This window comes from Plectropomus leopardus, chromosome 12, assembly GCF_026936395.1.
Source record: "Plectropomus leopardus strain MGB_pleo_1.0 chromosome 12, ASM2693639v1, whole genome shotgun sequence".
Classification (NCBI taxonomy): Eukaryota; Metazoa; Chordata; class Actinopteri; order Perciformes; family Serranidae; genus Plectropomus; species Plectropomus leopardus.
In genome coordinates, this window is record NC_142187.1 from 19,152,085 (window position 1) to 19,166,406 (window position 14,322).

The 14,322-nt window shown below is 43.0% G+C and overlaps 1 protein-coding gene across 1 annotated transcript; it reads right to left on the reverse strand.

Moving 5' to 3' along the window:
* Nucleotides 1-1,324: 1,324 nt before the first annotated feature.
* On the reverse strand, nt 1,325-10,302 carry prss56 (serine protease 56). Its single transcript, XM_042497520.2, has 14 exons — nt 9,058-10,302; nt 7,138-7,296; nt 6,787-7,041; nt 6,449-6,638; nt 6,221-6,329; nt 5,915-6,071; nt 5,574-5,716; nt 5,218-5,377; nt 4,900-5,088; nt 4,585-4,770; nt 4,198-4,400; nt 2,342-2,900; nt 2,136-2,242; nt 1,325-2,024 (listed from the first exon to the last, which is right to left on the reverse strand). Exons 1-14 carry the CDS (start codon nt 9,155-9,157, stop codon nt 1,851-1,853), a joined length of 2,691 nt encoding a protein of 896 aa, XP_042353454.2. The 5' UTR covers nt 9,158-10,302; the 3' UTR covers nt 1,325-1,850.
* Nucleotides 10,303-14,322: the final 4,020 nt, after the last annotated feature.

A 14,322-nucleotide genomic window follows, 5' to 3' on the forward strand; every position in this document is an offset into this window, starting at 1 on the left:
AAGTTACTTTGGTTTATCTGGGCTCATTCAGCCAATCATCACTGCAGCCAAACCGTAGATGAGACTTGGAAACCACAGTTGAGGTGGTAAATAGTAAACACACACCTAAGACAGGGCTTCTGCAATTATTGTTTATGCACTGAATCATTTTTAAAATCTTTTTTTACTATCTACGTCTGCATTATATTTATTAATTCTATTTTATTCTTTTTCTTCTATTTTTATTTCTTTTAATTAATATTTTTATATACATTTTACTACCTATATCTGCATTATATTTATTTGTGTATTATATATTATATATTTATTATTATTTATCATCAGCTAATATATTTTTTTTACTCCTCCTGAATTTTACTGTTTGGTAAATTACCTAATTTCATCGTTTTTCCCTCATTACACTCTTTGTCCCTGGGCAGGAGGGATAAAAGGTGCGTACAATGCGGGATAATGTCGGTGCCAGTTCAGTATGTTTGCACAAACTCTTTAAAGGTCCAGTGTTAAGGATTTTGGGGGATATATAGGCAGAAAGGGAATAAAATAACTTTATTCTTATTAGCATATAATTACCTAAAAATAAGAATCGTGTTTTTGTTACCTTAGAATGAGTCGTTTAAAACTACGTTGGAAGCGAGTCTTCCTCAGTGGCTCTATAGTAGTTAGGAGCCCCTCTGTGATGACTGCATCCAAAAAACACAGATTCCTTTATTTTTTTATGTGAAACTGCTGCGTTCAGTGTTTTCCCACTTTAAATCAATGGGTTTGTTTGTTTTATCAAATGGTAAAAACCTCATGAACATGTGTAATTTTGGGTTATCAGAGAAAAATGGAGAGCACAAATTAGCAGGTGCCTGGTGAACAGCGTGTCTCCAACATGCAAAACACTGCCAAAGTGCCAAGAGTGTCACTTCCTCAAGCAGCAGTTGTCTGTTCTCGCAATACTCTGATTCATGACAGACAATAACGAGACACTAAAGGTCAGCTTTGTTCTGTGTCCAGTTACAATTCCCCATCCTGGAAATAAGGAGTAAAGACAGGAAGGAGGTGGGACGTGCTGGTCACACACCACAGCTGCGGTGTTGACGGTAAAGCTTACCATTAAAGGGCCAGAGGATTGAGGTCAATCTGGGGACGCAAGATCAACATCGACACCTGTCTCGGAGAGAAAGTTTGGTTGCTGACAGAACTGCTCTACATCAGCAGCAAAATACTGCAGGATTAACAGCATTACTGACGGCTAATTTGAATATCTTGTAACCAAAATTCAATTTGGAATTACATATTTACAGATTATCACGACACACAACACAACATGCCATAGCATTAATAACAATTTTATTCATATATAGTTTTTTTTTTAGTTTTTTTTTTTTACAAAAATATAAATTCTCTATACAAATAAATATTGTAAGAATAAGGTAAGAATTAATATATACAGTCTGTGTGCTTCACAAGAGGCTTAACCTTTGCAAAAGACAAACATGAATAACTTATCATTTGTACAGATTCATAAATTAGGCAAAGCTGCGTCTCCAACCACATTATTAAAAAAAAGAAAGAAAGAAAGAAATCCTGTGGCATGATGGGTGGGCAATAGTTAGATTGATACATTCATGGTAGTGTTTTCACTTAGAGCCAAACTGAGAATCTCAGATGGGGAAAACAAAAAAAATGCTTTTCACAGGAGACGGCAGCAGAAGTTTGAGCGAGTGTGCGTTTTATTTGCGTCTCTCTGTCCCATGTCGAGGCTTTTCTGGTGCAAACAGGTCTCTTTCAGAGTCTTTGAGCTATCATCTCTCGCTTGAGTCTTTTATGTTTCATGTCATCATCTCACTTGCTGTTATGGTAAGTTAAGTCTTGAGTGCCTCCAGTGCCAAAGAGATGATCCTTGGCACACTGCGGTAGAATGACTCATTCTCCAAGCCCACAAGACTGTAGAAGGTCAAAGGTTTTCCTCCCACTACTGCTCTCACTCGTGCCTGGTAAAGTCCGCGATCATTCTTGGAGCTCAGATCAACTAACACCTAAACAAAAAAGAGACGTGTGAAAAAAGAGTAATACATGATTTAGACACATTTCTTTTTACCAGCGTACATTCACTTCTCTTAATTTCTCTGTATAAAATGATGAGTTACCTCTTGGAAGTTCATGCGTAGGTTCTTGCCCGGGATGCTTAAGACCCAGCTGTAAGAGTCTCTGACTTGGCTGACTTGCTGTGAGGACTCTCTCACTCCAGGACAAACTACAGGAACAAAACAAAAACATTTCATTTGAGAAATAACTTAAATTGCATTACATTATTTTGCGATTGTATTTAATGAAAGTTTTGTGTGGCACATACTTTTCCCACTGGCCCCAGGTATCTGCCTCTTGCGAAGCAGGCTCCGGTATTTTCTGTGAACACTTGAAGTCTTGACGGCATGGACAGCTTGTCTGGGGTCAGGGGTCGTCTCTGTGTGAGTGCCCTCAGTGACCGGCTGAACGACAGTTGTTGACTGCACTGGAGGCGGAGGCGCTGAAGATTTTGAGTCTGTTCCTTCTCCGCTGTTAGCGAAGGTAAAATCCTCTGATGTGGTGCTCCATTCCACATCAGTGTCACTTTGTGATGCATCTTCTGTCACAATTTCATCTTGTGCACTTAATTTCTGCATTTCACTCATCAGGGCTGTTAGAAGTGACCACGGCTTACGGGGTTCCTCAGCGGAGGAGGAGGAAGTAGTGTGGATTGGTGCTCCAGTGGAAGAGGCAGTTAAAGAGGGAGCATTGGGAGAATCCTCCTGGAGGTAGACTGTGTCCAAGTGCAGGATCGGAGGAGCAGCTCTTAAGTTCAGTTTGGAGCGCAGAGCTGAGATAACAGATCGAAATTCTCCCGCCAGCTGATGCACTGAGGCGTCCTCTGTCTGAAAAACAATAGGGCAAAAATAGAGTTGGGCATTAAGTTTAGCTTCAAATGAACCCAGATTAAAATTGCAAATAATTTAGTTTAGCTTTTTCATTATTATCAAAATGTCAAATCAAATCATGTAAATCTTTGAAAACTTTTTTGTTTATGTTTGCCTTTTTTAATGTGTTTATTTTGTCTCTTATTAATAACTGTTTTTTTTTCTTTAATTACTTGCACCACAGAGGTTAGTTGTGGAGGGTAGAGCTTGAGTAGAGGAAAGTGGGCATAACTGTATAGTGAACTGTTATCTGTCTATCTCTGTATTACCAAATAAAACACCAACATAAATAAATAAAAGGTAAAGTTGGACATGAAGTTTATCTTCAAATAAACCCACATCAAAATATTACAAATAACTGCAATGTCTATATCTCCAATTGTTGGCGACCTACAGTCTCATGCCCTTTAGTCAAACAGAAAATGGGTTGACTTTTTATGAATTCCTCACTGCTGAATGCTCAAGCTAAATAATGACCAGAAAGAAAAAAGAGCTCACATTAAAGGGGTAGTTTAGATCTCTTGAAATGGGGTTTGATGAGGTACTTATCCATAGTCAGTGTATCACATACAGTATATGACAATTTATGTTTCAGCAGATAGCCATTTCGGGTAAGCTGTTTACAGCTTCAGTTTCCTGTCAATGTTCCTGTCAAAGCTACAAAACTCCATTGGCAAAAACAGTAATTTTGGTTTGCTTAACATGTGAACTGCTGGTCTAACATTTCCCCAGTTAGTCTTATTGTGTAACTTTGGAAAATCTGAACTGACCCTTTAAAACACCAAGGTCAAAAATTATCACAAACTAAATGATCAAGGAAACAGCGACCAACAGCTCCTGTGTTCAGTGTTGTTTAATCACTTTTTTTCTCAATTGAGTCTGGCTTTGAAGGGATGAGCTAGAGCTGTGAAAATGTTCTAAATACAGCGCACACTACTGATTTTCCTAGGTGGCTAAAATATGTTATTCTGCTGCCACCCCTCATAGCAGTACATTAAATTCCATTTCGTTACTCGTTACATTTCATTGCTCCTCCAAACTGGGAGCATGTTGACCGACACCTATTGTATTGAATACACAGACTATAGAAAAATATCTCATACAACCCTGCTTATTAAGGTTTGAGCAAATCCTATAACACCTAATCAAGAAAACTAATTGGTTAAACCATTACTAGTTAAAATAGGTTTATACTCCTCAAAATATTTCTGAATATTCAAACATCAGACTGCACTGGGAATATCTCTAAATCTACCTGTAAAAACAGCTTGTCCTCCTGTCTTGTTGGTGTGGAGGAGATGTCAGTGGATGAGTCAGCATGTCGTTTGTCCAGGTCCTCGGCTATGTTTCTAAGGTATTTCTCCCAGTCATCCACTGAGGGTCCCACGTCTCTGAATAAGGCTGGTGGAGCAGGAGAAGGACCCTGCTCAGCTGGTCCCACAGCTCCACCTTGCTGTTCTGCAAGTAATAAAACAAATGTTAAAATGGTGACCAACAACACAATTTCTTAATGCGCCTGAGAAAGACAGTTCTACTGTAAAACACTGCAGGGAGTGAAATAGTATTTGCAATGTTATCTGTGAGCTATCTATACGTTATGTTTGGACAGAATATGAAATGCCAAAATCTGTTTATCGCGTACCTTTAATCTGTGTGTGACCATGGCCTAGGTCCCTCCTCTCTCTGGTGTGAGCGAAAGCTGTGCTGTAGATGTGCTCCACAAGCTGAGGCAGAGTCTGGGTGAAGAAGGTCAAGTCAACTTTGTCCCGGATGTAGTCCTCGGCCCTTTGGAGCAAGTCCAACAGGGTTTGAAGGAAGGAACGTAGCTCTGGAAGGAGAGAACGACCAACAGATCAGAAACCTCAAAGCATAACATCAAAGCAATATAGAATGTATTTAGTATATTTAGTTTTTGTTCTTCATCTATCAAGCTGAGCTTTTAAATGAGAGTACTCACGACATTTCTTAAAGCGAGTGAGGCACTTGTCCTCTGCCATTCTGCTGCAAGCACTAGCAGACTGACCAGGTGGGCAGGTCAGGGTATAGAAGTGACAGAGAGAGCTGAACTCCGACCTCTGTTCCTCTTCTGTCATTTCTGTTGTCTTCAGAAGCTCCGGACATGTTGGCTCCCTGCTTCCAAATGACTCTAAAAAAAGATAAATAGATTGTATTGTATAGATTGTGGTATTGTAGATCATTTGTTAACATTTAGACATACGTTGTGCGCCGAAATATTTTAGTTTCTGTGGTTGTTTTATTGTTGCTTGAAACTCACTCTGTATCTCAGCCTGAATCCAGTCAGAGAAAGCAGACACCCGTGTGTAGACTCCAGGCTTGCCCTTCTCCCCACAGCCGTCCCCCCAGGAGGTGATGCCGTGGAGCTGGAATCGACCTGAAATGCGGTCCTGGTAGATCAGGGGGCCTCCAGAATCTCCCTACAGATGTAAGAAAATCCTCCAAAAGTTAACCAAGTGTACCTGCAGTTTGTTTACAGAAAAAGATGGCTTGGGTGCTACTAAACAAGAGGAGCATCAAAACTTTTACAATGATGGGGTATGTCAGTGCAGCAACTATGGCCAATTCTCAAATATGACTGGAAAGGACACTCTTAGAAAATGCAGTTCTACCTACCTGACAGGAGTCTATGCCTCCGGAGAGATATCCAGCACACAGCATCGTATTGGTGACCAGTTCTTTGCCAAGCGCACTCTTACAGGTGCTCTGAGGCAGCAGGGGCACCTTGGCCTCCATCACCACATCAGCAGATGGGCCATCTGTAACAAAAAACACACACAGAAATGCACCATGTCATATACTGACTATTGATAAAACATCTAAATATTTCAACAAATGAGATCACTCACTGTCCTCATCAACAGTACAAATTCTCTCAAAAAAAGGAAACAAAAAGGATTTAAGCTTTCTTGCAGAAAACTAATCTATCTAATCCATGTCAGTTATCTCCCACTCACCCTCATAGAGGGAGCCCCAGCCTGCCACCAGACATGGACTGCCAGTAGGGGGCTCCATGCCAGAGGGGAGACACACCGGAGTGACACGGCCGGACAGGACCACTGGGGATGTCAGCTCCACCAGGGCTATGTCGTTGTTAAATGTCTTTGGATTGAACTGCAGGAGGTGGAAAAAGTTTGATTGAATTAATTGACTGATTCCAAACTGATGTGGCTGTTTGTTTGTCGGGGTAGGTGTGACAGAGAGATAATGCTGAGTCTACTCCTATCCCACAGTATACTGCATATTACACTTTGGTTTGTTACCTTAGGATGAGGGATGATGCGATTCACTTTGAGAACCTGCTCATCAGGATCAGTCTTTGTGATGTCAAATTCCCCCACCACGGCTGTCCAGTAGCTCTCACTTCGGCTGCTACAGAGGGTCAGAACAATCAGAGAAGGTAGGAGTGAAAAAGAGTAAAGAAACTATCATAATTTCAAAAAAATAAAAGCTCTTATTACCATTGCAGAAAAACAATGATGCACACTCACCCTGCGAAACAATGAGCAGCAGTGACAACCCAGGAGCTGTCCACCAAGACCCCTCCACACATCAGGCCACCATCGAGCTGGAGGTTGACCAGCCAGGGCCAGCTGCCTGGAGGAGCAGGCGAGCCACCCACAATCCGAGAGCGAGGCTGTGTGATGTTTTGTACTGTGGATGACCTCTGACCACACACTGCTGCTGAGACAGAGAGACACTGGTCAAAAACTGAAGCAAAATCAGCTTTTTGCAAAAGTTTTGCAAATAAACCCTATACCTCTTCACTGATAGAGACAATCTGTATGAAATCACAAATGCATCTTTGTGAACACATGTATCCCCTCACCTTGTGCATGTGTCAGTGTGGCAGGTTCCAGGTTCTGCATTGTGTTGAGCAGGCTGCACTGAAGGACACGGGCGCTGCAACTCTCACCCATGATCCGGATGCAGGTCTCTTTGTCCTGTTCACCAGGTGGGCAGCGGTGCTGATAGTACGCGCAGGCCTGACTCAGAGCCCAACTCCGCTCAGCTTCATTTTGAAGCTTCTGGGCCTTACTGATGACATCACAGTTGGGCTCTGATAAGGCATTGCCAGGAGAAGCTGTTGGGCGAGAGGGGGAGTTATGGACGTACTGAGAAAGTACGACTCAAGATGTTAAGGAATAAAAAGGACAAGTCGAGTAATATTTCTACTTACAGCAGGATCCAGACAACTGTCCACAGTCCTGAAACAGACAGGGAACACAGCCCCTGCAGCCTGCCTCAGCCCGACTCCTCTCAGATGATGCACGCTCGAGAGCGGACAGAGCACTCGTCATTGCAGCCTCTAGAGCGACAGTGCCTCGGTCAGACAGAGCTGCAGGAGAGGACAGAAAGAAAGAGAACATTAGAAACAGAACATTTAAAGTATTTCAAAAGGTGTAAAATTTGAGACAAGCTAAGGAAGGAGAAGAAGAGATATGGTGACAAGATGCAGACACTGAAGGCTCATACATTTTTAGAAGTTGCAGTACAGTGGCAAACGCATCAGTACATATCTTGGACGAGCAACTGCAAAAACAAACTTAAGGAATTTGTTTGTGGATTAAATAAATACTGACAACAGGAGCGGCCTGACTGGACTAATGCCACTTTTCACAGTAATTTAATTTTATGAATACGGGTACATTTACTGAATTCTGACAAAACAGGAAGAACGTGTGGGTCGTTACACGGAAGACAGACGCTTGCTGTGGGAACATTATGTGTGTCTGTGAGCATTAGTATAAACTAGTGCAGCTTCCTGGTACGTGTGTGAGTAGCCCCCTTTTTCTCATGCTGCTCTTTGAGCTCATTGGCAGCGTGTTAGGGATGCTAGCTCACGCTCAGCGCGCTGGTGCGGCTTCTGCAGACACACATCAATCGGGCCGCCGACCCTGCAGCCCCCCTCTGTGCCGCTCCACATCACAGGGTAGGCCACTAACAACAACAATGCTGATTGAAGACTTAATTAGAAGGCCAGGGCCGAGCTGGCAGAGGCTGTCGGGAAGGGACAGGCCCTAGGGGCACGGGCTGGCAGCCCTGGGGCAGCTCGGAACCCCAACTCCCTTGTTCTAAACACTCCAAACACACACCGCCATCACCAGCCGCTTATATGATGGCTCTGCTGTACTCAGCACTTCAACCAGGGAAGGCCAGAGGTCCCTCACCACTGTGCTTTACTGCAGCATTTCTCTGCAGGAGCTGTCTAATAAGAGAACGTGCAAACATGACACAAATACAGGCCAAAACTATTCTTTGTGGTTTTGAAGACAGTTTATGAAGGTGAGTGCTGATGTGCAGTCTGATGAAATATTACTTCTTTAAAGGTTAGACGCCTGCTGCTTATCAGTAAAACATGTAAGCATATACTGTATGTATCCAAGAATACTTTCAGTTTTCCATCTTAAATAACAACGTGGGACTATGGCAAAACATTTCTTGGATTTGCACATATGCCCTGCGCCAACTTGCACCAGGTATGTGTATGACACGCAATTTTAAGCAAATACTATTGGGCTATCTCATTGGGATTTGTCGCATTATCCGATGTTGTTGTTTTTTTTCCGCTTATACCTAATATCTCCTAGAGAGAAATTAGCTTTTGAAGCATCACATCACCAGCATTTGGTTACTCACTATGATACATTAAATTAAAAATTATAAGACATTTTGAAGTAGTTTAAGTATTTAGAAGTTGTCCGACTCTAATAGTTAACGCGGCTACATGTACATTAATAACCTGTTTATAAGGCTTATCCTGGTTAAGATATATTCTGGTGTTACATGTGTTTACATGAGCACAGAGAAATTTGGGTTTTTCACATTCCCTGCATACATCCCAGTCTCTTCAGCTAGCAAATTCGGGTTCCTTATAAACAAAATATGGTGTTCACATGCTCAAACACATAAACAGGATACTCAAAAAACCCAATCATAAACAGGTTATTCATGTCCATGTAAATGCAGTGACTGTCTGTAACACTCATGCTTAAATTGCAGTAATCAGATTTCAAAACTGTCACTCGCAGGTATTGCTGTCACTATATTGCCCTAATTGAGAAGCAAAACAAAAGAAATGTACATGTACATAAATTACCTTTAAGTGCACTCTGGGGCATCCTGTAGACCTCTCGACCTGTCGGGGCTCCCAGCAAGCAGTTGAGTCCAATAAGCAACAGTGAAATCAGCAGCAGCATGGTGTCAGAGCATCAGACCTCCACTCCACAGTGACAACAAGCAGACGCGCAGGTGACGCGCAGAATGACCAAAGAGGATGCAGAGGTGCCTGAGGTGATGCTAGCCTGCAGTGTTTCCAGGTTCTTACTTTGTGTTTGCTCTCTGCAATCAGTAACTGTCTCCCTCCTCCTGACTCTTTGGGCTCTCTCCCACACTGTGGTGCAGGGCATCTGTCTGTAAGTTTACTTAGAGGAACAATAGGTGCCTGGAGTGGTCCCTGGTATATATAGAGTCCCCAGGGGAACACCAGTAAAAGGGAGGGGGGAGAGGATAGGAAAGAGAGAGAGAGAGGAGGGAGGAGGGAGAAATGCTCCCATGGCCAATACACAAACAGATGAATTCATTAAGACTGTGACAGCAAATCGGGCGCAACTTGCCAAGGCTGGACATCACAAAGAGGTTTGGTTCTATGAAAAGAGTCGGAGGGAGGGAGAGAGATAGGATAGGGAGGGGGAGAAGGGGAAGGCGGAGTGATTGGCTGGGTGGCAGGAAAGGGGGTGTTGTTTGAATTAATTAATGTGAGAGGAAGAGGGAGAAAGTTATGCAGATAAGGATATGGGCTGATGTGACACTGGGGTAGAGGAATGTAGAGCGAGAGAGACGTCTGCGAACGTCTGAACCGAAGAGTCGCAGCAATAGCAAAGCGAGTGGGAGATGGAGGGAGGTTGAGTGACAGAGTGTGAGAGAGCGAGAGTGAGAGAGAAAGAAGTGTCTGCCATTCTGCATGTCCCTCAAAGGGGGCATTGTCCCCGGCGTCCCTCTGAGGTTGCCCACATCAAAGCAGTCCCCCGGGCATCACTTGGCCGCCGCCTCCATTGATCACTTACAGTCTTTTATCCCCCCCATTAAAATATTGTCAGTTCACATCACTTTTGTCTTTCTCTGCTGAACTCTGCTTTTGTTACATAAAGATACAGTTAAAAAAAAAAGCTCTTGAACATGATGCATTTTTAAAATCCAGGAGAATATTAAATCATTCTTATGTTTTAGCATCTTGCATTTACTTTACTTTTTGGTTGTCTTGTCACTGCAGAAACATAAGTTAAACTGACATGCTGACTTTCAGAAGTTATTCTGAAGTATTCTGAAGTTATACAGATATCATACGCATATCCTCCCAATTAAAGGACTATTAAACAACTAGAAAGATGGTCTCATCATAAAAATAGGCTGTCTATGGAATAGAAAGAGGCAAATACTTGATATGGTGCTACATGACCAAAGGACACAGAGAAAAATGGCTGTGGCATTCACTTTTGCTTAGGAGGTAGAAAATCTATAACTACCAGAATTAACTGCTTGACACTAGACTAATAAACACTCCTGCTGGTGAGCGACGTAAAGGGAACAATGCCTGCTGGCTGGTAAGATTAACAATTTCGTATAACTGTTTGATCAAGGTTTGGTCTAAATTTGAGAGATTATAAGTGAGAAGGGCGGGACGGTCTATATAAAAATGTAGAAGTATAGCCTGTAGTTAGAGCAACAGCACGAGAGCCTGCGAAACTTCACCAGATGACACAAAACGTGTCATACGACTCACATCAATGACACAAAGCTGGTTGAAAATTGGGGAAATATCCCTTTAAGTAACATATATTTAGTGTTTTTATAGAAAAATAAAAATGCCACAGAACAGAAAAGCTGATGTGTCTCCTTACATCTGAAAGAGATTTAAGTGTGTAGTGTGTTTCTACAGCTCACAAGAACATTATGTTAGTTAAAATCAGCATTATGACTAGAGGTAGACAGATTATTAGCCTGGCCGATTATCGGGGCCAACATTGGGCATTTTGCCGATTATCTGTATCTGCATTTTATTTTGATGATCGTTGATAAAACTAATTAACTAAAAAGTGCAAAGAAAGTGTCAGCATGCAAGGAACTTTTACTTTGTAATACCTTTCATTTCTTCATTTTTATTTAAATTTTCACTTCACTTTATAAAAAAAAACAAAAAGCTGCTGGAAACTTGCTGTATATGATGTTCAAAGTCTCAGTTTTGATTAAGCATTTGCCAAAGGCATTTAAACAAAGTTTGTGTAGGAGTTTTTTACATTCCATATTCTAAATATTGACAGAAAGATTTTCATTTTTATTGTAAATGCATATCGGATCCAAATAACGGTTATCGCTCTCATTAACTACTAATAATCAGTATCAGCCCTGAAAAAACAATATCGGTCGACCCCCAATTATGATCAACCCATTTTAATGAGGTTGACGAACGAAAAGCTAGGATTTGTTCTCAATTTCTCAATCTTAACAACCAAAATAATGACCTGTGTGTGTGATATGTTATGTATCAAACTCAGATTTGCAAGATTGCTTAGTCCAGATCTTGTAACTATAACTCAAAGAACTAAAAATCCACATGTTTAAGGACACATTTGTCTCTTTCACAACACAAAAACAGTGTGATTCAAATAATTAGATTCTAATGCAATCTACTGCATATTACTGTTATTGTATACTACTTCATAGATGGTGAAAATCTCTGCAGAGAGTAAGCAGTATAAAAACTGATATAAACAAAATGTTCTGTACATTCACAGGCAACAGACGGGGGCACAGTCGCAGTCTACATGGACACAGAAAGAAGTCTGTGCCAACTAGAAACCCAAACGAGAAGCACAAATTGGAGTCAACTTTGAGCCAACTAACTGGCTGAACGATAAAAAGAGTGGCGGCCAAATCTAGCCGGGCATTATCAAAGAGAGCCGTCCACTGCTGCCACAAGCCAGCACTGAGTTCACACTGACAACAACATACAGTACGTGTTAGAGAGTGTGTGACTGTGTGTTGATGTTCCACTTAAAGTTTGTGCAGCCAGCTCCGGTGAATTCAAAGGCTTTGATGGTAAAAAAAATGCAAACAACTGAAAATATTTGAGAGCAAGACACAAAAACTGAGCTATGGAAAACGATAAAGAGGATAAGGAGTGACAACTTGAGTCTGACAAAACAGAAAAAATCTTCCTTTGAAGCCTTGCTTTCAGACGTTTGTTAGTGTGTGTGTGTGTGTATGTTTTGTTGTGTGCATTGTGCCCCAGCCCCCTCCATGCACCCGTGCGGCACAATGGCCCTGAGATCTGAGAGCAGGATCAGGCGGAGCGGAGCGGGAATGGCATGGGACAAACGGGCGGCACTCTTTCATTCCTTCGCTCCCTCAGCCCATTTGCCTTTGATGTCCTTTGATTAATTTGCCTTCTGCTCACTCTTCCTTCATCTTTCCACTGAGCATGGAGCACTCTGCTCTCTTTTCTCCTGCGCCTCCCTGTCTGTAAACCCACTAACAGTGATGTTCTACCTTATCTACTCTCGTCCCAACAGTGGCTACATTTAATCATTTACACTGTAAGTCAAAAGATTTTAGAGACTTTGTATTTGTACGTAATTATACGTTTGAAACTTGGTGCAACATGATGCATTAAGGGTCAAGTAATCACTTACTTTACTCGAGATAGCCCAGATCTCTATCAGTATACTTAGGCAGCTTAAGCAGACTACATAAATTTGTTCTTTAATGAATGGTACAGTTTATATGTGTTTCTTGACAAGTTGAGTTTTCCAGGGCACCTGCCTTTAACCAAGCACTAAATTAGGTACATTGTGTACCCAAAAGATCACGGTGTGATGAGGCCAACAGAACTACTTATCCACAAAGAGCAGAGATGCAATTCTGAGGTACACACACCGAACCCCTTCCTCCCCCTGGCTGCAAATCGAGATCCTATCCATGAAAATCACAAACAAAATTGGTGACAAGGGACAACCCTGGCAGAGGCCAACACCAACCGAGAACGTGTTGACTTTACGCCGAGTATGCTGACTCAGCTCTCACTTTGGTCATACAGGGACTGGATGGCTCGTAGAAGCGACACCGGCACCCCGTATTCCCGCAGTATCCCCCACAAGACCCCCCAAGGAACGCGGCCATAGGTCTTCTCTATGTCCACAACACGCAGGTAGACCGGATAGGCAAACTCCCACGCCCCCTCCAGGAGCTTTGCAAGGGTTAAGAGCTGATCCACTGTTCCACAACCAGGATGGAATCTGCATTGTTCCTCCTGAAGCTAGGGTTTGACAATCGGTTGGAGCCTCCCTTCCAGCATCCCAGAGTAAACTTTCCCTTGGAGGCTGAGCAGTGTAATACCCCAATAGTTGGAGCACACCCTCCAGTCCCTTTTAAAAATGGGAACCACCACTCTGGTCTGCCACTTCACAGGCACCGTACCCGACCTCCACGCGACTATGAACAGGCCTGTCAGCCAAGACAGCCCTACAATGTCCAGAGCATTCAGCATCTCAGGGCGAATCTCATCCACACCTGGCACCTTGCCACTGAGGAGCTTTTTGACCACCTCAGCGACCCCTGCCAGGGATATGGATGAAGGTTCCCCAGAGTCTTCAGATTCTGCCTCCTCCACGGAAGACATGACGGCAGGGTTCAGGAGTTCCTCAAAGTGTTCCTTCCACCGCTCAACAATATCCCCAGTCTGGGTCAACAGTTCTCCTCTCCTGCTGAATACAGCCTGAGACAAGCCTTGCTTTCCCTTCTGGAGATGTCCCACAGTTTGCCAGAACTTCCTTGAGGCCAACCTAAAGTCCTCCTCCATGGCCTCCCTAAACTCCTCCCACACCCAAGTTTTTGCTTTGAAAACTGCCTCAGCTGCAGCCCTCCTGGTCAACCGGTACCTGTCCGCTGCCTCAGGAGCACGTCGGGCCAAGGAAGTCTCCAGCTGCTGCCAGGAAAGGCACCAACGACCTTCTGACCACAGCTTCTAGAAGCTGCCTTCACAATTGAGTTTTTGAACACAGATCACTTGGATTTCACGTCCCCAACCTCCCCCAGGATGCGCGAGAAGTTCCTCTGGAGGTGTAAGTTACAGACCTCAAAGACAGATGCCTCCGCCAGACATTCCCAGTTCACCGTAAGTACATAGTGCCAACCAGGGATTGTATAGTTGTCCTGGGGGACTTCAACGCTCATGTGAGCAATGACATTGAAACCCGGTGAAACCTGTACTTGGTACCAGAGCTCCCTAGGCCAAAGACTGATGAAGAACTTGTGGTTGTATCATCCGATCTGTAGCCGTATGTCTGGGACACTCGGGTGAAGAGAA